This window comes from Nyctibius grandis, chromosome 4, assembly GCF_013368605.1.
Source record: "Nyctibius grandis isolate bNycGra1 chromosome 4, bNycGra1.pri, whole genome shotgun sequence".
Taxonomy (NCBI): domain Eukaryota; kingdom Metazoa; phylum Chordata; class Aves; order Nyctibiiformes; family Nyctibiidae; genus Nyctibius; species Nyctibius grandis.
In genome coordinates, this window is record NC_090661.1 from 10755747 (window position 1) to 10783606 (window position 27860).

A 27860-nucleotide genomic window follows, 5' to 3' on the forward strand; every position below is an offset into this window, starting at 1 on the left:
GTTTCCACAGAACTTGTAGAACAAAAATACCTGAAAATTTGTCAAAATCAGTTGACGTCAGCCACAGTTTCAAAAAGCGTATTAAAGGGAGGGTTATATGAATGGGCACATTGCATGTGATGGTAGAAACCTTGCTTCTGCAGAAAAACAGGTTTAAAAGATTCTAAGCTATGAAATCCAAAACTGAATTCCACTTACCTTAGTGTTCATACAAGATTTTCCGCGTTTATAGTCTTTGTGACTTGCTCTTTTATCAAGCTTGTTCCACAAAGCTTTGGCCTTCCATGTGGTCACTCTTGACTTCAGTTTGGTGTAAAAGTTTCTATTATCCAAAGGATCTAATTCAAGTTGGCGAGTGAGAATATTGAAGGCCTGAATGGTACCTTTGCACGTTGACGCTTGTACAAAGTTTTCAAATATCTGGCCAGCTTGGCTGTATTTTTCATTATCGTTTTCTCCCATGTTCTGAGAGAAGTATTTGAAAAGGATTAAGCTGGAACTCTCGTGCTGGGGTACAGGTGATCAACACTACCAAGTACTTCCAAGCATGTTATTCCTAGAACAGACAAACACAGGTCACGTTAAAGCATGCTCTTCCTAATGAAATTAAACCCACAAACTGCATACCCAATATGAACATAAAAACATAGCATATGGCAACTGGACAATCAGGTACAAAAAGTTAGTACAGGCATCCAAGATAAGTGTTACAAACAAACCTAACATACTTGTGCTGTCATGACATGTACTTCACAGAGACTGTTATAAAAACCCTACAAATGCAAGTCTACTGCTTCAAAAACAACCAGCTTCACTGACAGCCTGAGGATTTCTTTACTTTTGTTCAGTGATAAGTGCTAGGTAACAAATGAAGAAAAAAACGAATGTCCAGGTGCTTTTCCCAAGCAGAACTTATGTCACAGAAAGTACATCTCTGGTAACGTTTTGGTCTTAAGAATTTCTAGAAACTTGCAGCCAAAAGTCAAAACTATTTGAGGGAATTTTCTCCTGTTGCACAAGCTAGGGCCAAGAGTGCAGCTTAGCCAGAGCGATTTACAATTGGCACAATTCCTTGCCACGAGCAAACGCACAAAACAGGCTAAGCAGAAACTTTATCACAAGTTACACCAGAACTGAAGAAACAGAAAACAAGTAACCACAGAGTGCTCCCCTTTTTCTAACTCTCTTGCCAAAATGAGAAAGGGTTCGGTGCCCTAGTGCATAGAAAGGAATTTTATCTCCACGCCTCCACATGTTAAATGCTAAAGTTATGTGTTTGGAGTCTTACCTTGTCATGTGCTGATGATATAAAGTAATGATGTTTGGCCCACTAAGCCCCATTGGCTTTTCCTAGTAACATGATCACTGTCAAACTGTGCCTGATATTCCAAATAAATACCCTTACATTCTGCAAGAGCAATGCTATTCTAAATTAATGTAAGTTTGAAAGAACTAAAATACTTTCACTGTGGCGCTCCCTTATCCTTCTTTAACCTTGCTCTCAATCTCTAATGGGGAGCATCTTGCAGTCAGCCAAGGTCCACAGAATATATCCGAGTGGCTTTCACACTTTCCAAGAAAATTGTTACAGGTTATGTATAAACTTGTCCTCAGAAGAGGGTCTACCTGGACTCAAGTCCAGAGATTTAAGTCATGTATTCTTTTTCTTGCTATTAAAGAATTATCTACCAGTCCAAGAAACCAAAAATTAAATCAATGCTTGCCTAACCTCCCACATAATTAGTTATTTTGCTTGGAACATCATTTGTTGGCTGATAGTTTTAGAATAAATTGTTAGAAAGGCCTTTGAAGTTATGCTTTTTCATTTAACACTGTTCATGAACTATTCATTCTCTGCTTGCATTTCCTTCAAAGAAGAAAAGAGAAAACATGACCAGTGTATTTAAGTAAAGAAGAGACCTACCATGTCTATCTTACAATCTGCTAATACAGAAAAACATTATGCAACTTGCTAAAGAGATCCCATGGGGAGGTATAAGGAAGCATTTGGAATACTCCCATTCCCTGGCTGCGCTCAAAATAAATAACCTTTGTGTGCACATCATCAGTCTGTTGTTGGTTTGTGGGTAAAATGAATTGGCAATGTTGAGAGTTTGTACATTTTCTTAGACCAAATGTCATGATTAAATATTTGGTGCCAAGAATAAGTCAGGAAATTTTTGTTTTCCCCTCTGAATACTTCATTTATAGTATGCTCCATGCCCTTTTCTGAAGAGCTTTGTGGCTTTCTGAGGTAAAAGCACAAACATATGATATGCTCTGACTTCCAGAAGGTCTAATTTTTCAAGAAACTGAGTGCCATGAACTCCCATTGACTCAAAAGGAGTTCAGGACATCCAGCACCTTTCCGGGTTCAAGCCCTCAGTGGTTAATGAGCAAACCCCTCCAACAACTGCATGCCAGCAGGAGGGAGCCCAGCCACCTTCGCTGCCCTGGTGCAGCTGTAAGGGCAGTTTTTGGGTCAGTCCAATGGATCCAGAAGCTCCTAGGGGAAGGGGAAAGGTAGAGGACTGCCGTGCGGAGAGGCTGATGTATGTCTGGGCTTTGGCTTTATGCACAAGTGCTGTTCCAAGGGGAAGGCAACACGGGGTGACTGAAGATAGCAACAGCAGTGTAAGATGCTACAATGTGGCTCAAACAGCTTGATATACTGGCACCCCAGGATTCGAGACCGATTGAAAAAAGAATTAAAATCAAGGATAAACACGTATTTTACCCGACTTCTGTACCTACCTGATGTATTTTTTGTAATAGAAAAGCCAAAGTATTTTTCTCTTCTCTCAAAATAACTATGAATAGCTTCTAGGGGAGTAGGGAAGTGTCAGTGAAACTTTCCACTTTGGACATTTCAGCTAAGGGAGTGGCAGACAGATTAGGTTTTCTTAATCACTATAAACTCACATCACTACTGCCTCAGTGCTACCAAAGACTTTAACCAACTTAAAAGCTATAAAAAAAAAAAAATACTTCCTCTCCATTGTTTTCATTAGCTCACCACAAGACTTATCATATTCATATAACACAAATATCTTTAAAAGGTAATTCTGGCATTATTGATAAGTGAGTCTGATCACAAGCTCTTTAATTTAATATCTTTTCTGCTCGCAGAGAGGAGATTTTTACAGCCTCAGCTGTTTCCATCCAGCAAGGAAGGGAAAAGAAAAACTAAAAGATTAGAGCCATATCTGAACCAACCAAAGAAGGAAAGCAGTATGTGCCAGGGCTGATAACGGTGAGGAAAAGACAGAAGAGGTGGTCAGCAGGAGCCACTTCAGGCAAAGGGAAGGGGAGGAAAACATTTTTAGCGTGACGCAAACCAGCAGAAGTAGGTGTTGTACGTGCATGCACACACACACCCACCCACACCCCAGGCCTGGGCTTCCTCTGCCTTTCCACTGGGGAAGAGAACAGCTGGGAAGGACAGCCAGGACACCTTCCCCAGCCTTAAAGCATCCCTCCTCCAACTCCACAAAGCCAGGACTGAGGCTATTCTTTCTGGACACTAAATCTTCTCCTCATGAACTTTGAAAACACTCTCATCTTGTCCTCACCGAAAAACTGTGGACTGGCATCTCAGCAGAGACATTTGCTCACCAGCGAAGCATCTCTCCTCGCTGTGTCAGAGGTCATGTTCTCCAAAAAAGCCACATTTTGTGGTCAGAAAGGCAGGATGAGACAGGAGACTCTGGTCACTGGGGTTTCTGGCTTGCTGGAAACACCACTTTTTTTTCTCTTTTTTTTTTTTGACAGATGACAAAGAGGAAGATGGTGCTCTAAGTACATGCAGCTCTGAAAAGTATGCATTTTTTTCTGAGGAGTCACAAATATTTCACTGCAGTATTGTACATAACTCACTAGAAACAATGCAATAAGGACAAGAAGTTGAATGGAGTGATGCTTAACTATAATTAAAGTTTCCTGTTCTGTAACTGTCTCAAAGACTTAAGAGACAATGCCTAAACTTCTTGCCTGTAATGGAGAAAAAAAAAATAGTGTTTGAGGAAATACTTGAGTTCTTAGAGAATTATCATTTACCCTTTTTCTTCCTTCATCATATAGATCACTCTAGGGATGAAATACAGATCCAAAAGTCTCATCAAGGTGAGTATTGATGCTGAAACGGCAAAATATGCTTTTCAAAGTGGCCACTGAACTTCCTCTGGAAGCACAATCCAAAAATATAATCAAATTTATTTGAAACTTTACTGAAGTGCTACAGAGCTCAATAAAAATTTGGGCCGCAGAAAGGAAGAGAATTAGAGAGCAGGAAATAGTCTGTACAAACAGTTCTTTTAAGTCAGAACTGAAGCATTCACAGGTCAGATTCACAGCTAACAAGAACTGTCATTTTAGGTCCCACGCATGATGTACTAAGCACACACAAGAACTTGGCCTTCCACGCAGCTTCCCGTGGTATTACAGGAGTCCCTGGAGGGCTCCCAGACACCAAGTGCAAACACTGCGAAGCAGAAGAGTTGCATTTTGATGATCTTTTCTACTGTAATAAGTTAGCCCAACCTCCTTTCTGCTTCCAGTTGGGGGCAAACAGAAACATCAGACAAGAAAAGCTGAGAAGTGTTGTTCATACTTGGTGGCTACCCAAGGAGAAAGTGAAGATCTTGTTACAACTTAAAGGAAAGCAGTGCAAAAGAGACAGAGAGAAAGTAGAAATTAAAGCAATGGTGCATGTACAGATGTATACATATGAAAGCAAACGCCTCCAGTCTTGGCTGATATTTCCTGTCAGTGAAACAAGCTCTTACTGCAGATGATTTTGAGAAAAGTGAAAAAATGCCTCCACTGTCAGCGTAATTCCACTAATTATCACTAGTCAAATGGATGTATGGAGCTGGTTCACGTCTGCACAAGAAGCCTTTCAGCATAATAGAGCAAGCAATAAAGTTGACATATAGGAGTCATTAAATGAAAATAACTTAAATTTTTGACAACAGTACCATATGAATTGCTTGTCAGCAGTGTTTTGAGGTAGTATACCCAAAAATTAAAAACATTTTTTGGCTTAGCTGTCCCACTGGAGAGAAAACAACCCTAATTTTAATCCAAACTTACACCACTTAAGTCGTTCTTTAGTCCCTTAATGCTCCGTTTCTAATATTTGAGAACATGTTCCTCAGGGAGACTGGAAAATAATTAAATTCCTTGCATTTCAATACCACTAATCCTGATTCCATTTTCAATACAGCCCTAATTCTGCCATGTTTACCGAGAATAAATTCTTTTAAGACTTCAGTTTGGCATGCAGGATACAATACACTTATTGTTTGCTTAAGGTTAGAAACATCAACAGAAAGTAAAGTCTGGATTCTGCAGCATCTGTAGTAATAATTTACTATGGCCCTTCCTCATCATCAGTAAGAACTACAGTATTTCTGCTGTCTTTTCCCTGACGTAACTGTTTAAAATCTCAATACCATTACAATAAGTGACATTTGCAAGAGAGACTTGCTGTGTTACAGGACCTTCTAGGTTTTTCAACTTAGTTTCTACTCACATTAGGCACTTTGTTTTCATGGTGACCATTTTAAATATAAATATTTCTATCTGGAGGAAACATAGCTTTTTGGTGGTTTGGTTTCTTTGCGTGTTTTCCTAGAACTGACATAAAAGGAAAAACAATTTTAAATGCAGCTCTCCCTTGCTTTCCTTATAAAACTAGTTAAAAAAACACAAAAGACATTTGCCCAAAATACTTGTTTTCTATTGGCAACAAATAGAAAACACATTTCTTAAGATCCACAATCCTAACAGAAACATCAATGAAGAGAAATCACTTCTGAACAAAGCCTCACAAACAGTCTCTCTTTATAAACAGCCACATTACTTTTCTGTATTTTTACAAAAAGCTGACTTCCACAGAACTCCTGCAAAATAACTTTTCAGGCCAAGTATGGAATTCAAAACAGTTCCTACCGAGACACTCTATGCCTATGAACTTACAAGGTTACCGTGTACGCTATCAGCTTGTTTTGCTGAAGTTATATGAGACATTTCAAACATAACCCTTCCAACAAGTGCTGCTGTGCCGATTTAACCTGCTACAGCTGGAATCATCCCACAATAAAATACAGCTGGAAGCATGTGCACAAGTACACTAATGCTCTGCAGTGAATATTTTAGATACATTCGCCAGAAGCATAAAATAGAATGACCTATCTGTAGGATTTTTTCTGCCACACAGACTAAGTCACATTCCACACATTCTAAAAAGCTTTAAAAATAGTCCAGTTTGTTTCTTGATATTACTGGTCTGAGCTTTCCAGTTTTACTGTGGGAATACACTAGGACACTGACAAGTAAAATGAGATCACTCACATAAGCCAGCAGCCTGCATATGTCTCCATCCATGCAAAGACAGCGTTGGCATGGGTAAAGCATGAGATGCTGCCCAAGGGTCCACATCCCAGAGATGGAGGCTCAAACGTCTGCCCCTGCCAGAGCCGCTGGTGGGCCCAAGGCACGCTGCACCAGCTTTGCTGTATGGCCACTCTTGCAACCCAGATTTCAGATAACAAAGAACAGAACACTGGCAACCACCGGGTTCACACTGTTCCGCCACCTGCACGGGCCGTCCTGTCCTGTGAGCATCACTACAAGCCCCAGATGCTCATTTTGCAAAGCACAGGCACAAGTATTTCAAATGAATGACGATACATAGTTTTCAGGCATCTGTATGCAGCGTATAGTTAAACTACTCATCCGAAATACTGATCAGAAACACTGATACGTTTCTGAAGAGCTGTAAAATAAAGACATTTTCTTTTTCTTAAAGTAATGGCATTGTACCTATACCACTGGAAATTGTAACTCTAAACTTTTAAGTCCAATGGTTTTGAGGGGAGATATCTCTAGCCCAACTACTATTCTGTGCGGGTTACAGTGAGTATTTAAAAATTATTATTTCTAACAGGGGTGCTAAAAGCTCTATTACAAGGTCCCAAGTTTCCATATAGTCTACACCTTCAAAGCTCACCGTAAGTGATTAAGCCACAGTCATTAGGGGTTAATGTTATGCATAAACAAGATATTAAAACATGACTCTTGTTTAGACTGGTTACAAGAAAGAACGTTTTTCAGCTCTGTTGTAGTAGATTAGAAACACAATATAAACAACAGTAGAAAGTTTATGCTGATGTTTTCCTAGGTTAAGATCACAAGAGCAAAGGAAAAAAGTATACCATAAGGATACCATCAGCCAACAAGCATACCTCTTAAGAAAAGGCACCTGTTATTTAAGTCAGAAAGATGTTATGAAAATACTGTCAGTGAAAACAATTAAAAGGACAAGCCTTAAGCTCTTTGAAAATCCTGCCTTTCTTTTCCTATAGTGACGCTTACAATTTCAAGCTCACAAACTGGAACAGTGGAGATGTAAAAGTTAATCACAGAACAGGCAGTGGGTTGGTTGGTTTTTGATCAATGCAAGATTTTCTACTTTCAATAGGATGTTAGGACATTGGGCCAGACTAATTCAGAGCGCAAGTAGTATCCTATGTACCATTACCACAATCACATCCAGCAGGGAGGCAGCAGGGCCGGGCGCATCAAGCAGGCGTGGACGACAGGAGAGGATGATGGGGAGGGAGCTCTGGCACCACTCCTGCCCAGCTGGGTGCTTCGATATCCCACTCCTTCTCACAGCCCTCTCTCCTCCTCACCCCAGGTCCCAGGGAAAACCTGGATGGCACAACCGTGTCTGTGAGGAGCACGAAAAAATGCATACCCACTAGCTGACAGAGCTATGTCAGCAAAATCCTTGGCCTAGATGCAGCTATACCAACAAAATTGAGCCACATTTGGCAGCAGCGGTTCTTCTAGCACAGCCTTCCCTTTGTATGCATGGTAATTATGGAGGTAAATACACCATAAAAAAAAGAACAAACGCATGAACCAGGAAAAAGCAGACTCTCTTAGTCAGCGTTCATGGAAATAATGTTGGTTTGCGACACTTTGAGAACACGGATAATCCAGAAGGATGGGGCAGCGAGACAGGCTATGAACTGACACAGCAACACGAGACTGCCAAGGCCCCTGGCAGTGCCCAAGGAGGTGCCACCACATTTCTAGGCAGCTGGTGGCCCCCAGCAGGGAGCATGGGGCAAAGCAGGCCATGGGTCTCGGTGCCCTCCTGCTCTCTCCACCTGGGAGCCACCCTACACCCAGATACAGCCTGTCCCCTTACTGTGGCCACTCATGACCCAGAGGGGCTACAGAGCAGAGAAAGGTGACCAGCACTGCTGCTACTCAAACTGAGAACTGCCCAAAGGCATCAGCTGGAGACACCAGAAGGTGCCTTGCAGTGAGGGACCAGAGAACAGTGGATACCAAAATAAGACTGCCTTTTGTTTCCCCTCAGGATTTCTGTGAGAAAGCAAATTAATGTTTGTTTATGTTTTTTAAGCAAAAATATGAAATGATGGCAGCTGAAGCAATTGCCCAGGATACATCTTGGGGGACAAAAAAAAGAACTGCACCAATGGTAGCTTTCACAGAATACATGCCAAAAACTCTCTGGAGCGTGTTTCAGATTGTCTTTCCAAGTGTGGATCTCTGGTTATATGTCTTCTCTCCAGTATGTTTCCCTCTCATTACTGTGGCTGCTGCAATTACCCAAGAGCTGAACAGGAGGAAGAAACAGTCAGCAGGAGAGCTGCAAGACCCCGAGGGCTCCAGGCCATGATAATTCATTTGGCAGAGCTGCCCTCATCTGTAGACATCAGACTTCCAGATCAGTAACCAGGATTAATCCACTGAAAACACAGACAGTATTGCACTGCCAATCAACAAAGAAATAAAACATTCTGGGCAATATTTTCGTATGTATACACAGACGCTTTTAGGAATCAACACGTTCAGTTGTTATAATTTGTTTAATGCAAGTTAGCACACAAGACTTCCTGTGGCTCATCGGGGTATTAATGTTATCAGTCACACTGAAATCCATGGGAACCACAAATAAGTTAAAGAACCAAAAAAAAACCCAAAAGCAGTTTTGAGCTGTGAATGGTAGGTTCCTTGGTCAGAGTAATGTCAATGCACCACTGCATACCAGCCACTGAACGACAGTGAACTGTGAAGCCGCACCCAGACAAGTCAGCCAGAGGGTGGTGGAAAACCAGAAGATTTAGGTTAAACACCAAACTCTGCTCCAGGGAACATTTACATGAGAAGACAAAAAAGAAAGCAAGCTACAGGGATTGCTTTATATCTGTTTTCTTTTTTTTTTGTCCTTGTAAACTGGACCCACAGTTACCAGAAGAGACTAGAAAAGCCATTGCTTCTGAAAGTAGAAACAGTATTTTTGGAAGAAAATGTGCAGGACAATTTCTACCCTCTCTCAGCCTTGACTTCCCAAAAAATGAAGAAAAACAAAATATAAAAAACCCAAATAAGGATTCCAAGAGAGTTACAAAAACATCATCCGCTTCTGCTGAAAGAAAAAAAATCCTCTCAGTCAAACAAGATACATCTTGAAACATTATTTTTGGGAAATCCATCAGAAAAAAAAAAAAACAAACAAAAAAAACAACAGTGGGAATGTTAGGAAGCAGTCCCTTCAAAAAAGACCTCTGAGGGCAGAACATCATTAACCAGTAACAGGAGAGATGACAAATGCATGACTGTTTTCACAAGGCAAGCTGAGATGTAGTCAGAATTAAATTATGATTCATCTTCTCCAGCACAGAAAAGTTTACTAGAACATGTGAAACACCAAAAAAAAAGCACTTCTTAATAGTAATTGTTCATCACACAGCCTGCTTCCAAAAGCCTGAGGTTTAAATCCTCTATGTAAGTCCTGTCAACAGAGTCAGAGGTGGATGCACCTTCTCATATTAAAGTCTTTACGCAACACTGGCCATTCGCTTCCAATCACCTACCAAGCAGAATGATCTATGCTTGAATACGTATCATCAGGCTCTTCATTAGTCATTCTTTCATTTGGAAAATTTACTTTTCTGCATACCTGTACTTCACTGCATGTAACTGGGCAGACACTGTAGGCATGCACTTCTAAAGTGCCAAGGCAAAGAACAATGTCATTTTTTAAAAAAAGTTACTTTTCTCACTGTCATCTAGTCCTAACACTTGCTTTACTGTACAGAAGATCCAAAATTTCCTAATGAAAGAATGCATCTGTAGGAGGCTATGGCCAACATCAACACATACATATCTAAAAGAAAACATTAACAGTGCGTTTAAAGAGACAGGCATGTGCAAGTGCAAAACCACCGCAGGTATGTTAGACTCCTCCAGAAAGTTTTAAGACAGTGTTACCATTTCATTCCCATATATTAAGATGAGGTTACATGCAACAGCTACAGCTGTTGGGGGATCCTGAAATGACACCATAAGGTGACTACATGTTGCTTATTTGAGCGTAATGTTTGCAGCACCAGAGTACATTAAAGGCATCACATTTCCTCCCTTTCCTACAGCTACAGGAAGACAGAGCTAAAGCTGTTTTGGTGCCTCAACTCTCAGTCAGTCTGTAATTTTCAGGGAGAGAAAGGATTTACTGGCTCTGGGTTTGCAGAGCGCCTGGTACACAAGGTCTTGATTAGAGATGGCTTTGTTAGAGAAAACAACAATTTAGGAAGGAAAGTGGTTTACAGAAACATCTTGGGTCAATTTGGTTTGCTTTAGCACAGCCCAGCCTCTGCCAGCCGGTTGGACACCCACTGACCTGTGCCTCATCGCTGCTGGCCCCCCAGGGCTGCACTGGGGAGGCCGTGGGGTGGGTGCACCCTCGCCCCAGCTGCCATGGGCTGCCCACGGCCCCTGTGTGGTCCCCGAGGCTGAACCGGACCCCCCCAGATGCTGTGCTCCTCCCTCACTGTACCTGCTCTGCAAAGAGTGGGAACTGGGGAACGGGAACTGCCAGAGGTTTTTCAAATACTGGGGAACACTGACAGTTTTTACTCAACTTCTGATCAGAAGAAAACCCGAATTCCGTTCATTCAATGTGCTTACATAAAGCAAACCAACTGAAGACATGAAGATGTATTTCATTATTACAGTTCCTTCATATACGATTCAAACAATTTTAATATCCCTCAACTTACAGAGACCAAGAAGAAAAACAGAGTTGACCATCAGAAAAAGGATGGAGAGAAAAATTTCTGGATGTAAGCTATTCACAAAGGAAATATTGTTAAGTTCTCCACTTTACAAATATGATTTTTTTAAAAAAAAGTTTCATTACTGAGTCCAAGGCCTTATATTGGCTTGGACTTCCCTCCAGTTTTACATTAGCAGAGATTTCTCCCTCTTCTGCACACAGGTAAACAGTATTGCTTTTATTTCACTGAAACGCGCAACCAGATCTTTATCTACACTCCAGTTATCAAGCTTTAGTTTACTAGGAATAAAGAGTTAGCTAAGGCCCGAACACAGTGGCTGTATTACTGTTGCAATTAAGTACTAACATAACCAAGAGCTGTACGCACCGAAGAGGACAGGCTTGGTTGCAGCATCTTTCAAAAGCAGGACATCCTTGGAGCTCACTACAAGGGGCTCTGAGTGTTCATAAATCCACAAAAACATCACAGAGCCAGCCTTTACTTGTGCTGCACTTCCTTAGACATTTAATTACAGACCGTAGCGATCTGCGTTTGGCATCTCGCTCTGCCATTGCCATACTGAGCCTGACTTTCTGCCTAGGCATCAGCACGGAGGTGGCTGGCGATGGACAGGCACACAGGAGGGCAGATCTGTGCTTGGACCAGACCGAATTCTGCCACTGCCTCCATCACAGCACAGCGATAGCTGCTGGTTTGGGATGAGCAGCTGAAGGACTCTCACACAACACCACTCACTACTCTGCTGCAAAGAAAACCCAAATTGGCAGAAATACCCCTAAAGATCATATAGTACCTTTCAGCTTTTTAAAGCATTGGGGTGAGGGAAGAGGAAAGAAAAAGAACTTTGAAAGGGAGCCAAAAAGTGACTGCAACAGTCACAGAATCAGTCTAATTCTTTAAGGTACAAGATGGGAGTTTTTACCCCCGCCCTCATTCCTGCCAAAAGCAGATCACTACGAAATACAAGACATTCAAACACTCCAGAACCTCCCCTGTGTGTAGCACAGATTATCATAGCAAAGGCTCTGAACGTCAGCGTCTCTTTGGTGGTGTTTCTGGTGCCTGGTGCAGCCAGGCAGGATGGGAGGCTGTCAGACATCATGTTTCTATCAAAGCTAGACGGAGCTTGACTACTTCATTGACGCTATCAACGTCAGGGAATTCCTTTCAAAGGAGGTCCGTCAGACATACTGCTGTCGGCATCTAGGGAAAATGGGCTCCTTTCTAGCCAGATTAACCTGCTACCTTAAACTGCCACATTTAAAACCACACACACGCACATCCAAGGATATATAACAGTAATTTGGCTTGTGAGCGCGTATCCCAGGGCTCCTGCTGCCACTAATGATGTGGAGCCTTTCATGACAAACTCTTTTGTCATATTTCGTATGATGGTTTGTCTGTGCTCCATGATCCAAAGTCCTCCTCACCCCATCACACACAGCTGAGGCTCTTCCACCTCTGCCCATTGCTGGCCACCGGTCCTGCCAGTGGACATGACCAGCATGCTGCCTCTGCGGGAGCAACACAAGTACACGGAATAAAATTCAAAAGCCTTAGCAACAAAGTGTTTGCTTACCAGATGCCCTAACACAGCGAGTCAATGATACCCAGAACAGTTCATTCCTAGCCTTCTATGATTGACATGACAGGATTCTTCAATTATTAGCTTATTTTTTTCACTGCAACAGAAGACACCATATGTTTGCATAAAAGAAGGAGACTAAAAAAATTGTAGAGTTGTAAATTGCAGCTGTTGAGTTACACAAGTGGCCACTACAGTCTCTCCTGTCATTGGCCATAGGATGTGCACATGAAACGCCCTTTTGACTATATAGATTGGGTCTAAGAGAGACTACTAGAAAAAAGCGCAGAAGGCAGCACTTCATTGGATTCCTAATATCCAGTATATCAGCTAATTATGAATCAACTTTTATAGAGCATATTTCTCCAAGGCATCTTGGCAGGCAGTGTACGGCAACGTGTGAACACTTCACCTCGGTATTTTCAGGTCAGACTATATCCTAAATGGGTGAGTGCAACATCTGCCTGATGTTGCACTCACTTTCTAAAAACAGAAGCCGACAGCTTTGCACAGGCCCCTCGCAGCCCATCTTCTTGCAGCTGGGGCAGCTGCACTTACTTGGTTACTCCTTTTACCTCACAGCAGACCTTTACCAGCAGGGCCACTCCGGAGTAACCAGGTCTCATAGTGCTCTGGCAGAGGTCTGTTAATCATCAGCAGGTTAAAAGGTCAGATTAGTAAACCTACTTAAGGCGTACGCCCGACAGGCCGGGGCAAGGATCTCAACCAAGGACGCTCAGCACAGCCACTGCTAACGTGACTCCACTGCTCTGGATGTACAAAACCTCAGAGCAGGCAGGGGAAGCGCACTGCGCTTGCAGGCACTACCTTCGCAGAGTGAAGAGTCCGTCCAGGCTCTGACAGGCTGCTGTAACCTCTCAGGTTATATACACAGATATTTCATGTGTTAAGAAGTACATTAAACCAAACATGCCTATATTTCCCAGACAGAAAACTCAGATTATTAGCAACAGTTACCAACACAATTACCGCAGGAGCTCCCAAATGGATTACTCTACATTCTTGCCTACATCCTATTTTTCTGATCCCTATGAGGTTGCACACCAGCACATCTCACAGCTTAAAGCTGAAAATTTTACTGCTGGAATTTTAAGCAAAAGCTATAGGAACATAATCTAGAATACAGGCTTAGAGGAAAGAAAAAACAGGTAAAGGAAAAAAAAAAACCTGAATAAGCAACTAAAACACAATTTTGGTGAAAGAAAAAAGAACTTTTGGCCCGAGTCTCACTGCCACTTTGACACTTTCTTACAGAAGTTCACGACAGTTTTGTGACACTGACTAAAACCTTCAAGTCACAATATCTTGAGTGAAATTTTTAAACATGCTATACAAGCAAAAAGTTCAGCTGTTTCCACCTACCCTTAGCCTTGGCAAGGTTATCATTACACTGTGTCACTGCTGGAAAACAAATCCAGTCATCTACAATTGCACCACAGAGAAGATGGCTCTGCTGAAAACAGGGGAGGGACTGCATCTGCTGGGGTGTGCCAAGCGAAACTCATCAGCATCACAGCACATGACTAAGCATGTATTCGGGTACGTCAATATTCAACCACCAACTTGAAAATAAAGGTAATTTCTTCTTATCTCCCCCCTCCCACCAATCTGTAAATATGGGAAAAGACAGGACATGGCAAATGAAGTTTAAGAAGCCTTAACAAGAAAAAAAACAACACACCACAAGATATGAAACAACTATTTGCACAGGATGAAGACTGTTAATATTGTATTTAAGATTAAAACGTATCAGGTAAGAAATATTAGAAATTAGGATCCTATATCTAAAAACAGAAAAGTAACTGCAGATACACTTGGCAGAGACTAATCATGTGGATACAGGCCTGGAAGGTAAATAAATACATAATCAATGTAAATGTTGTCTTTTTTGCTTAATTCTAATAGTGAGAGGTAATACTTACGTTGTCAATGCTAGTTTCTAATGACTAGGTCCAGAGCAATCAAATGGTTTTCATTTTAAATTCCCCAAAATTGGTAGAAAAGATAAAAGCTCTCTCTCTTCTGGATATCTTTCCCCAAGAAAGCAGAATAATCATTAAAATCATAATGGAATCATCAGCCAAAGGAAGAAAACACTGTTTGGCTTCACTTTCTCCTCCAAAACTAAAAACCCATTAATTTCAGTCCTGCGTCTAGCATAATATCCCAGCAAAATATTAGGCAACAGATGAAACCCATAAGGAAAGTAGAAAATGCGGATTCAAAACATGAGCTGCTTCTTAGTATGACAAGGGTGTATTTTTCTCATTAGAGAAACAGTCATTAAAAATAAATACAACGAAGGCTTCCATGAACTCATCAGAAGCACTGATCACAACCTTACAAAGTCTGTTGATACCTAGCAGGAAAGCCAGAAAAAGTAATGAAGTAAACTTGCTTTCTACTTTGTAGAAGTACCAATAATTCTCTCCCACACACATTTTCAATGAACTTTGTATGCGGGACAGCATATTGGCTACACGACAGCTGATCAGGCAGACAGACACGGAAAGCCTTGCCATTCTTTGCTTGTCTGTATGTTACTTCAGTAGAGCAAATAGAACTGAAAAACAGTGGTTCACACTCTCTTTGTGCACTAGAATTATTAGACTGAAGAAACTGTGATATATCCACATTAATATTTACTTCTAAATGAAAACTTGCATGCAAATGCAGACCTGCTACACTATATGTGCCATTCCTCTATTTATCTTAGAAATCAGTGAACTAAAAGTGACACAATAATTATAGAGCTATTTTCCAGAAGCCAGTGTTTGCAGTTCTATGGGCTTGAGATTTCAAACAAGCCAGATCACCTTAGGAACACGTATCCTATTAAGTTCTGTGTCAGTTATGTCCTGTTGAATCTTTTACTTGTCAAAGAACCCACAAAGCTTTACCTCAAAGGGCAAATGAGTTTCATATTGACATTGCTTTGCAGAACTACCTGCTTTACCTGACCATCTGAAGGATGCATACAAATACTCCGTTAGAAAAAGCTGAGTCAAGAAACTCTGTCAAACACAGTGTTAAGTCATTTGTGTATTTTATTGAATGTCAGGTTAAACCTTGGACTTACCTTTGTAAGAGTAAAGTGTTGTCAACAACACGTAAAAATGTCTCACCTTACTCTGAAATAGCCGTGTAGTTCCTGTTGTTCTGTATTAATGCATGATAAACATAAATTAAATGGGAGACAAACATTTTGACTCCATAAGTGAGCGTGAAGATGTTTCTACACGCAAGTTACTAATAATATCAATCCATTCATTAAGTCAGGTAGTAGTTAAAGAAGTAGGTATATACAGGTTTGGTGGTATTTATTTAAATGCATGCATAAAGAAGGCCTTAAGATATCATGAAGCTTCTGCATTTGTCATGAAATAGCATTAGAAATATTGCTGGAGCCCTCTACATGCATGCATTCAGGAAACAATCACAACTCCTTTCTCAGTAAAAAAGAAAATGGAGGGAAAGAACATAACCCTACCCTTTGCACTTTTGCATAAGCAAGTGTAAGATAAAGACCCTGTGGATCTCCTTTCCCACATAAATACACAGAGGGAAAACTCCCAGATCAGAAGGAAACCCAGACAGAAACCTTCTCCTCCAAGAAGGGTGCCAGCACCCACCTCTGCCACCCACACGCAACACAGCTCCTCCTTCCCGTGCCAGGACCCGCTGCTTGGCATCTCCCAGAGCCCTCCCCCTCGCTGGGCTGCCCCAGGATACCTTATAGCTCGGTGTCGAGGCACAAAGTGTGCTGAACTCCCAGAGCTCGGCATCCTGCTGAGTCCACCTCCAGGGGAGAAGTGGTGCTCCTGAAGGAATAAAGCCACTCCCCTCTGTATGCTATTCTATATTTATCTTGGAAATTGATATGTGAAGTATTCATTAAAATTACTCTGTGGAGGATACTAAAGGCAAATTTTTCCCCCCACAACATGCACAAAGCAGGTTGGCCTAGTGCACATTAACCTATTTTCCTCTCTGCTTATCTAAGCATCAAAGTTACAAATAAGATGCGGCTGACCTGTGGCGCTGGTTGTGTCTTCCTGTACTGTACAGAGGAGCTCTGCAGGATGTGCTGGGGAGTATTACATTACTCATCACCCCTCTGCTGCAGTTTCAGCTCAGATACCTACTCCCAAATATATACCAGGTACCCAGGGCAAGACCCAGCGCTTCATTAAATATTTGGCACATTGTCTCAAATGACCTTTGACACAGGGTTATTTATACATCACTGCACATCGCATGTCCCTGCGACAAGACAGCATCACACAATACTGTACGTCAGGAATGCAGGCAACAGATTTAAACCAATCCCTGCTTCAAGACACTTCTACTAGGAAGCAGGTCACAAACTGAGTAATATCCGTTTTATGCACTGAAAAATGTATGCTATTCATTTCCAGGAAATAAAGTCAACCACCCTAATCCTTTTCCCCCTCTCACATACACCCCCCATCAGAACAACAGAAAGACGGTTTCTTTTGTCTTAACAGGTTCGCTGTTGGGATGTGTTTAGTTCTTTATGCAAGCCTTATTCTTCCTAATGCATTTGCTAGGAGACCTGATGTTGACTTGGCGCAAGGGCAGTGTTCCAGAGAGTAATTACAGCAAGAGGTATTTGGTTGCATCTATTGAATTCAGTTTTGAATATGCACCAATAGTTCATATTTATGGAGCTTGTTTCCCAGCCTTAAACATGTGCACATTTCTGATACTCATTCAGCCACATTAATGATCTGAACACAAACACTGTAGAGAGGAGCATCAGCTCCTACTTTTAAAAATCCATAGATAGAAATGGGAGGAACTTACATTCTGCATTCATCCTATGAAGCAAAACTCTGAAATCTGAAAAATGGTTCCAAGACTTCAACATTCTCTCCCTACAGCCATGCAATTACTTAAACAATTTCCTGAACTGACAGAAACAGTTGGTTGCACAGATGGCAACCATAGGAATCCTCAGCACTCAGTGAAAGGGGAAAACCAAACACTGGGCGGAACGCTAGGAGTTTGGATCTGAAAGAGAACTCATTCACATAAATTATCCAAACCCAAATATCACATTTCATCAGCAGTTCCTTCAGTCCAGCTAGGATGGAAATGAGACCTGGAGAAGTAAGTTCTCTTCTCAGGATGCTCACTCCTTTACAACCTCTAACAGGAGAAAAGCAATAGAGATCCAAGTGTACAAGTATATACCGTGCCAGATCCACTGCGGGGATGAAGTGACAACAAGAATAATATTTTAAATAAACAAATACAATCAGCACTGACTATACACTTACTACATGAAGTCAAGGCCAAGTACTTCCTGCAATACAATCCCAGAATTTTCTCCTAATCAGTTCAGATTGCTACTTTAAATTATTCCCCAGCTCAGCACAAGGTGATACAGCATAAAGAATATCCATAATAAACAGCGTGATAATGAGCATATACAATAGATGATCCTGTATGAAAGAAGCTCATTTTATGAGTAAGCAGAAACCAAAAACTACCCACTACTTCTAAAGTTCATTAAGGGTAATATTTAACCAGAAGGTTTTCTCAGCTGGAAAGCGTGTCAGCAAAGAACATTGTGTTGCATTATGAATTTCTCCCTTGCTTTTAGCAACTGCCTTCAGAGACTGCACTTGTTTCTCTAAATCCTTCTGTGCTGCTCCCTTTGTGCACAAGTTTAGAGGTCAAGGGTACTGCACATCCCTAACACCACTAACAGATGGGACTCACCTCAGCCAATGACACAGATTACAGTTACTATGATATACTCTCATCCGATTACATGCAAAAAAGAATTCCACTATCTGCCAAACCCAAGTCTTCTCAAAGAGAGGGGAAAACGCATCTTCTTCTCCTGTTCCACTTTCGGCTTTGCTTATTTTTTAAAACTGTTAATAATTTTTTGTTGGATTCCATCATATATGATTTGCACACAATAGACTAGGAAAAAATGCCTTGGAAGATTTAAAAGCCTTCCAATTGGCTTTTGGAGTTGCCTATTCAGGTAAGAGAATGGCAAAATATGTTATCTGAACCAGGTAGTATTTTGACGTACTCGGTCTTTCAAAAGTAACACTATATTAAAAAAAAAAAAAAAAAACAACTTAAAATATGCAGAAGAGTTAAGATAAGCAATTGAATTATCAAAGACTATTTAAAGTTGATTATAAAACATTCCTACATATTCCAAACAAAAATTTCACATGGCTTTGGAAATTCTATTTTGATGCTCGTCTATGGCAGTTACACAGAAGGATAAGCTGTAACACCTCCTTGGGCATTACTGCAGTCTACACAGGCAATAAGCTGCAAGCTTAAAAGGTCTGAGAAGGATTTATCGTGAACTAACGGATCCAAAGAATCTGCTTTTTAAGAAGCCAAACTCCACAACAAACACTTACAATGCCAGGCACAGTCATTTTAAAAACTGAATTGGTAATATCCACTTGGATAAAAAAGCAAGAAGAAATGAACCAAAGTTGAGACTTTCCTCCTAGTTACATCAGTAACTAGGGACTGGGACACTGAAATAAAAATAATCAGAACATGGACTGAATATAAGATAGGGCAGTAGTGTCTATTTGTGTTGTGGTAGGGTCTACCTTTCCCAACAAGGAAGGGGGCTTCTCTTGCTCCCCTCCCCACACAATAGATTGCATAACAAAATAAAAGAAAACCCCCCAAAACATAACCCATCACTGAACAGCAGCTCAAAGCGGGAAGAGGGCTTGATAGCAGACACAGCTCAGACTTAAGCACAAGTCAGAATTTTTTTCCTTTCATGGAACTAAGAGTCTAAATATGACTAAAGATCATTTTGGGGAAGTTTTTACTTGCTTGTAAATGTAACTATGCATAGATGAAAGAGTTATTCTTAGTCATCTTCTCCATGTCAAAAATAAACCCAGCAATTTCCAGAATGTGTCACAATACAATATTAACCGTGTATCTGCACTGTCACTGCATCAGTGGACACTTAATAGTCTTAATTTAGAATATCTGTATTTTCTGGAAACAGTCTAATGTACCGTGCTGGAATACCCTGAACTACTAATACCACTTCTGAAGGAGTCAATTTGCAGCATAAACACCTCTGAAACGGGTCCTAGCGATGAGCAAAGCAAACAGCGTGCCACCCCTTAGCAGCCAGGGTGCCAGGCGCAGAGCAGAGGCTGCGTTCTTCAAATTAATGGACTCCTCACACAGAAAGAGCTTGAAAAGAAAAGGTGCATCAAAGAAACAATTTGTTCACATACAAAATGCGCGTTAAATGTATATTATACAGGTACACTTGTATTATACAGATACACACGTGCCGCGCTGTTTTGCACAGGCATCCAAAGCAACCCCCTCAGCCTTCCCGTAGCTCGTTTGCTCCGGATACAAAACGCAAGCAAGCTGAGAAAACAGAAGTCTGCCTCCCCATACGGTCCCTCAATTTCAGTCATCTGAAATTGTCTTCATTTTAAGGGAATCAAAACACACCATCTGCTAAGAAGGGGGGCCTCTTCCACCCGAAAACATAAGCTTTTCTGCTGATGCCAGGGGAATCAAACTGAGGTGAAGGACTCCTGAGGAACAGATACACGTTACCAAGGACTCACAACAAACGTTACAGCCACGTGGAAGAGTCTCAATGGGAAATATATAGCATTTGAAAGTTTTCCCATGAGTTTTCAAGATACTAATTATAAAATACCAGAGCAGTGAGGCAGCTGGAGCAGATACAAGGTAAGTGCTAAAAAGAGGTAAAAGACTTAAAGCATACTCATGAAGAAACTAGATAGCAATCACCTCTCTTGTTTTATGGTTTCTTACACCTGAAGAACATCTCCAGCCAAAAAATAGGCTCTCTTATCTCCACAAGGAATGGGACACGGGCACCAGACAAGAAAACTATGCTTCAGAATATCTTTGAAAAAACAAAGTCTTTTCAGATCTGACTTCTAGATTCTAGACAAATCTGAAAGAAACCTGAACTCCTCACAAACAGCAGTGCAACCACCACCGTGATATCAAGGGTATTGTACTGCTGTGCATCTTGAGGGCAGCATTAAGGCAACTAAGAACAAAAAAAAAAAAAACAACAAAAAAAAAGAAATTCAGAGTTTCAAACAGAGATGACTTCTCATTTCTGTATACTTTACAGGCTTGCTAAGAATTCACCTAGTTACAGATTACAGATAGGGCAGGAAGAGTCACATCACTTGCTGCAGGCCACATGGCAAGAGCAATTTGGGTGCAGCATCCTTCAGTTTTCCATCAAAACTGCATTTCTCCACCACACAGTATAAGCTGCATCTCCAATATGGAGAGAACTGGAGAACTAAATAAAATGCACGAGTCGAACATGCTGGTACCTGGCTGGTCAGCCCAGTCATAAAGCAGCCTCCCAGCACCCAGCCTTGCGGTATGGAGAAACCAAGATGTAGGAAAAGGACTGAGAATTTCTCAAGCCAAGGCTTTAGCTGAAAAAAGACCATTACACCTGTGCTGTAAGTAGGTGTGTCCATTCACACCAGTTGATTTATGGAATACTGATGTCTTCTGGCATAGATTGCTGGTGACCCCATCACCCCAGCCCTGCACTATTACCACTGCGGGCTCTGCTATCTGCCCCAGGGGGGGAGGCAGCAGTGATAAGGAGGAGGTTGGGCGAGATTAAAGTCAGGGGAGTAAAGTGGCTAATTACTGCTTTGGTCAGCAAGTAAAATGGTTACACGGATAAATACAGCACTTGTATTTTAAAGACAACTTGTATTTTCAAGCAGAGAATTGTAAAATTGTTGTACATTTTTCCAGTTTCTAAAGTAGTGAAACATGACAAAAACTGAGACTGAACATAAGATTCAGGCTGAGTAAGACTAAGATCAAGGATGTGTTGACTGCTAAGTGAGTTAACATAACTTTAATTCTTAAAACATTTACGGACCTCACAGTACTCAGAGAAAAACTGTGTAATACCTCTAGAGTTAGGAGCAAAGGTTTGCTGATGCTTCAGTACAGTATTTTATAAGTACATTTTTCATATGCATCCTCCAGAAAGGATAAAACCCACTGCGTTTAGAGCAATACCCAGATACTTCAAACTAAGCATACATGGACATACACTTATTTAGAGTGCTTGTGTAAATGATAACAGACATGAATTCCAGTTTGGTTGTTGGATAATCTGTTTTCCACCCATGTAATATAATTAGCAACCCATACAGAGTGGTGAAATGAGGTAAGCAAGATGCCCTCTTTTCTCCCAGATCAAGGCACTTCATGAACATCAATTAGATGTTAATATCCCTGGGAGGCAAGCGTGACAAGCCTTATTAAGCCATTTTAAAGATTAGGACACTGAGTCACAGAGAGATTAAGGACTTCCTCAAAACCAACAGCAGAGTCAGAGAGGGGACATGCTACACCACAGCTGGGCCTGGCAGCACGAGACTGCGCTGCTCCACCTTATTACAAGATTTAGAGTCTCTAAGGCAAAAAAACAAATAGTTGTTCAGGCTCATAAGAAGATTCCTGGCCATGCCAACACACCTCAGTTTTGACCTGCAGGGACCATCTTTAGTTAGATACAAGAATGCAGCTTGGTTTCCACGCTCAGATCACATTTTGGCTGAAAGTACCAGCAAGGTTGCCAATTGTAAACGGTTTTTAAAGTAGACAGAGACCTCCAGATCTTTTCTGATAAGCTTGAGAGAAAACTTAAACCTTTTTGATACGGGTTCAACCCTATAAGCCTAGAGGCAAATAAATCTACAATCATCAGTCTTCAAGCCAACCCACGGCCAACTATCTGAATTCAAGTCATATGCTGAATTTACACATTAAAAACGCAGTGAACATGACAAGACAATTACTATCATAGGTTAAGACATACTTCAAAGCACAAAAAAACCCCAACAGATGCCATATTCAATTAGCCCAAAAGGTGAGCAGAGAAGGATGTTACACTGATTAACACGCTCACTAAGACACATCCCAACCAACAGCGGACTTCAGTGTTGTAACACGCTCGGAAAGCACTTTGCTGTCTCACTCGCTGGGTACTTACGAAACTAAATATTATTTTTACTTTTCCTGCGTCGCCCTCCAACACGGCGGGAGCCCGCGCAGCCACCCCCGGCACCACCGCGGCGCGGGGGGCAGGTACGGCCCTCAGCTGCGACACCGCCACGGCCGCCAAAAGCAAACCCGCCAAGGGAAGGGAAGCCCAGCGGCCACCGCGCAGCCCGCCGCGCTCAGCCCGCCGGCAGCCGCCCGCGCCCTGCCAAGGGACGACGCGGCCCCGAGCGCCGCCACCCGCCGAGGGAGAGCCCGGCTCCGGGTGCCCTCACCCACCGAGAGAGAGCCCGGCTCCGGGTGCCCTCACCCGCCGAAGGACTCTGCGGCCGCCGCCCGCGGAGAGTCCGGCTCCCACCGCACCTGCTCCGCCCGACGCTGCGCGCCCCGCGGACCTACCGGCGGCAGCAGCGCCGCTCCACATGCTGCCCGCGGCTCGGCACGGCGCGGCTTGGCTCGGCTCGGGGCGGGGCCGGCGGACCGGGGCGGGCGGAGGCGGGCCGGCCGCTCCAGCCCCGTGCGAGCCGCTGCCGGGCGCACTTGTGCCGGGAGCAAGGTGCACGTCCCCCGCCGGCCCTCACCGTGACTGGTTTGTGTCAGTTCCCCCATGTCCCCTCGTGGCTTTTCGCGCCCGGCGCCGCGTGGGTCCCGCACCCCGCTCCTCCTGCAGCCCCGGCGGGAGGCAGGGGCTCACCTGCCGGCCCGGGTCCGGCCCCGAGCGGCTGCTCCCTGCGGCGGCACCGACCGGGCGGTGGAGAAGGTGCCACCTGTGAATTGGGGAAGTGGTGCTTGTGTCAGCACATCCGGCAGAGCGTGAAACAGGGAAGTCGGAAACGATTTCCCTTGTCTGTTTAGGTTCTGTGTTTGAGGAACCTTAAAGGTTGTCATGTAGTCGGGAGATTTAAGAAGATTTAGGTCAGCAAGCAAATGCAAAACCACTGGAAAGAAAGGTCAAGATTGACAGGTAATGTGACTAACAGCGCTTAACACTACAACTCCTTGACTTTTATCAACAATAGCAACGTCTTGTTAACGGCAGAAGTGAAGATTTATGAAAAAGAACAAAGCAAAACAATTAGGATTCACTTGAACTGCTGCAACAGGGAGGGTAAAATGCTCTGCAGCTAAAGCTTGTATCTGCTAACCTAAAGGTTTGATAAAAACTTCAGCAGGCCCAATTTTAGGTAACTTAAAACATAAATATTTTGACATGTGCCACACAGACACTATACCTTAAGTAACCTTGAAGAAGGCTGTGGCAGAACAAGGGAGCAGGACCCTTGCCTGCCATGACATGGGCTACCTGACCTTTTTCACACTTGCCTGCTCTGAGCCAAATTTAAAGCTGCTTCGGAAAACGTGGAGAAAAACAAGTGTGAATGTGGCCCTATTTATCCATGCACAGCTGAATGTAACACAATCTCTAACGAGCCAAGCATTTAACCAACTCTCTAAAATAATTTGTTGACCTCAAGGTAAGCATTTTGTTGTGGAAAATACCTCTCATTTGCGTTGAAATTTGTCTTTTAGCTTCTTCCATTGTGCTTGGCTGAACCAAAGTTTTAGTCAATCATTAACTTTTGAATTGCAGTATGTTTATCTGCTTATTTAACTTCGGGAGATTAAATGTACTTTTTCCTCAAAGTAATAAAAGCCAGAATTTAGAAATAATCGTGCATAGAGTTTCCCTGTTATCTCGAAGACTATCTTCTTTAGCAGCCTGGAGGAAGGCAAGAACAAGAAATGAAAAAATGCTGTTGGCAAACTTCCAGCCAAAGTAATCTGTAGTTAGCAAAGGGGGATGTGTCTATGAAAGAAATAATATCTGTATGATTTGTACAAAGTCTTCCTAGTTTCAGTCCAGCATTGAGAGCCACATGAAAGCAAGATCTCTCCACAGAGAACCCAGAAAATACAAAGTCAAAAATACCTCCTGGGAGGTATTCCAAAACTTCCTTCTTTAGGAAAGATGTTCCTTCTCAGTTAGGAAAGATGCTTATAGCACTGGCCCCTCAGCTGTCCTCTTCCCTCCACTCCTCTCAGAAAAAAGTTAGTAAGTCCATAAAAAGATAACCCTCTCCTGCCAAGTTCTTCCAAAATTGTTACGCACTCCCTGTAAAGGGGAGACATGTCAGGGGCTGCATGAAGACCACCAGGCACCTTACTATTCTAATAACTATAATTAGTATGTTTACTGATTGTCCTTAAATATTTGACCTTTGAAAATGGCCAAAAGATGAATGTATAGTACACACTCACTAACCTTAATTATTACCATAACCATCTTTTAAAATTATGTTTCATTAGATGTTACTTAACCAGAATTAAGAAATTCTTTATTCACAGTCACACCTACCTCTCTCCAGAGGAAAACATAACTAAGATACAGTCTAATCACTCTGGGCTAAGACGAACACACTTCAGTAAAGATAAGATTAACAAACACTAATCAAGAACTACAAATTTGGCATTACATGTGGCTCTGTTGGCTACCCTAGCCCACCGTCCCTTATGTGAAGCATGGGATACACAACCGTAAAGGGAAATAGCAACTTCCCTGGGTGCTGTGCAGCCTCCCCTTCCAGTGAGACCAAGTTCCTAACCCATTATTTTTAACAGTGCAGCTGCTTTGTAAATTTTTTTTGTTCAGTCCTAGCCTGTTCTCCCCCGTTGAAAGGATAGGAAAAAGGAATAAGAATAGCCCTAATGAAAAACAATCCAGCCTTATCAACTAGAATAAAGCCATGCCTGCTAACTGCTGTAGGATGTTCATCCCCTCACTGCAGCCGATTATGGAAAGCACTCCCTTTCCTGACATGTGCAAACCTATCTATCTATTCAAATTCTTGTAAATGTAATACTATCTACATATCCAACACAATAAAAGCCCTTCTTGTGGTATTTAAACAACCTGTCTGATCTTTTCTGATTAATTGTGGATTTCTTCAAAGTTAACTGAATTTTTTATACAAAAGAGATGGTCTGGTGGTTGTGTTGCAGCCTGGGTCTCAGGAGACCATGCTGAATTCCCACCACTCATCTCCTTTACGACTTTGAGAAGTCACGCATACGTGGTGCGTTACCAGTTTGTGATCCATAGAGTCAAGGTAAGAAGACTTCCTTACCTCTTGGGGACTTATCAGGGTGAAACCCTCATATGAGGGTAAAACCTTGACATTCTAGTACACCACATGAAAGGCCATTATGGGTAGCATAGGTATTTTCCTGCTCTTGGTTTGAAGTTTGTCATCATATTCATCTCTGGTGAGAAGTAGTAGTTAAATACAAATTTTCTCTTTCTCTTCCTTCAGTAATGATTTTTGTTTTAAATGAACATATAAAGCCATTAGAGTGGTTCTTTTAAAGGACTTTTGCTTTATAGATTGAGGAAAAGAAAATAGATCTAAGGAAAGGAAGCTGAATTCTTTATGTGGGAGCATATAATTTTCCTGGAGCCCGGAATAGCTGGATTTTCTCACCACATGTGCAGGAAATAGCCCTTCCTACCCGATCCTGAATGTATCAGATAATATCCTTAGCATATAATGGAACTATTCTAGCGTAAGACACCTTTTAAGCAACATTTCTGTTCAAGCTTCTAAACACATTAACAGATTTTTACATGTCTATTGAGGAACAGTTCAAAACACTTTGGTTCATTGGTAAGTAATGAATATTTAAACTGTTCCACAGGATCGTTGTTTCTTAATTTAAAAAAAACAGACAGAAGTACCAACAAAACACACCTAGCTAATTTTCTGGCCCTCTTCCCACAGATGACTACAAGTTCATTTGTTAGGGAAGTTTGGGGATGAGCCCTTCATCACTCTACCTTCCTCATATTAGCAATTTCTCATACACTCACTGCTTCTGCGGCACTAGCAGTAGTAGGGCTCTCCGACATTGGCACAGAACTGCCAGGATTTGTATTTGCCCTGCGCTGCCTCTATCCTTTAAGAGAGCAAGCTCTAACAGACTATCCGGCAGCACACCTGGCCAGTAACACATCCCCGGGTTGGTAACATTAGTCCTTTCTGCAACACAAATACTTTGTTGTTTGGGTTCTGGGTGTGTGTTGGTGGGTTTTTTTTAGTTTTTGGGGTGTTTTTTTTCCCCATATGTTAATATTTTCTCTGATATTTTGTCAAGAAGGAGATAGAGCTTATCTGATGCGGGTTACTGACGCAAATCTAGGAAATTTCATTCTTTGGATCTCATGTCTTTGCTGGTTAAATCTCCCTGAAGCTAAAAAGGATTTTACTGATGAGAAATGTCTAATGATACACTAAATCAGAGCACAGGATGATCTCTTGCTCCCAGTATCATTCAATATTAACTGATTCACTTCCTAAGACATTTTGATAACTGCAATCTCATATAGAGAGTACCCAGCTAGCCAGCACCAGTCTCTTCAAATCTTCATTAATCAAAAAATTTCTTCTTTGAAGGCAGATGAGCCTCACACTCTCTAGGGTAACTCTCATTTCAGTAAGGCATAAAATTACAATCCCATATTTATTCCTGCAACAGAGTCACATCTCAGTGTCATTTCACTTCATGTAAGGGATAATGTCAGCTTTGGTGGTGATGTAATTACAAATCATGGAAACATTTTTTGAGTTCTGAAAAGCAACAGTTTGAAACTTCTCTTGAGGCACAAATAATTTTGTAAGGTACATTTCAATTTTGAGAAGATTTGACAGATAATCAAATAAGGTGGACATTATGAAAGGTAGAACAAATCATTATTATAAAGAGTTGCATTGTCTTTTTTTTTTTCCTGTCCTTTTTGTAGCCAATCTTTTAGTCAGCTGTTAAAAGATTTAGTCTTCCACAGGGATATATTTGGATATTTTCCCTAAGGAATATCGTAATTATTCCAGTAAAAGCCTTCATTTTATTAATGCTGAGTCCTCAGCACCCTACGGACTTTATTCCACAGATATTTTATATTTTAATTTCTGACATTTGGGATTGTGTGCTCAGATACAGTTTTGATTCTGCTTTGATTCGCAGGAGTCACTACTCTGAAAAATACATATGAGAGAATATCA

At 41.8% G+C, this 27860-nt stretch overlaps 1 protein-coding gene across 1 annotated transcript in view; it reads right to left on the reverse strand.

Moving 5' to 3' along the window:
* Positions 1 to 27860, reverse strand: part of MICAL2 (microtubule associated monooxygenase, calponin and LIM domain containing 2) — a 152623-nt gene that overhangs the window by 116522 nt on the left and 8241 nt on the right. The window contains 1 exon segment of the mRNA XM_068398565.1: positions 199 to 556. Within this exon segment, the coding sequence (XP_068254666.1) occupies positions 199 to 462 (264 nt within the window). The 5' untranslated portion in view covers positions 463 to 556.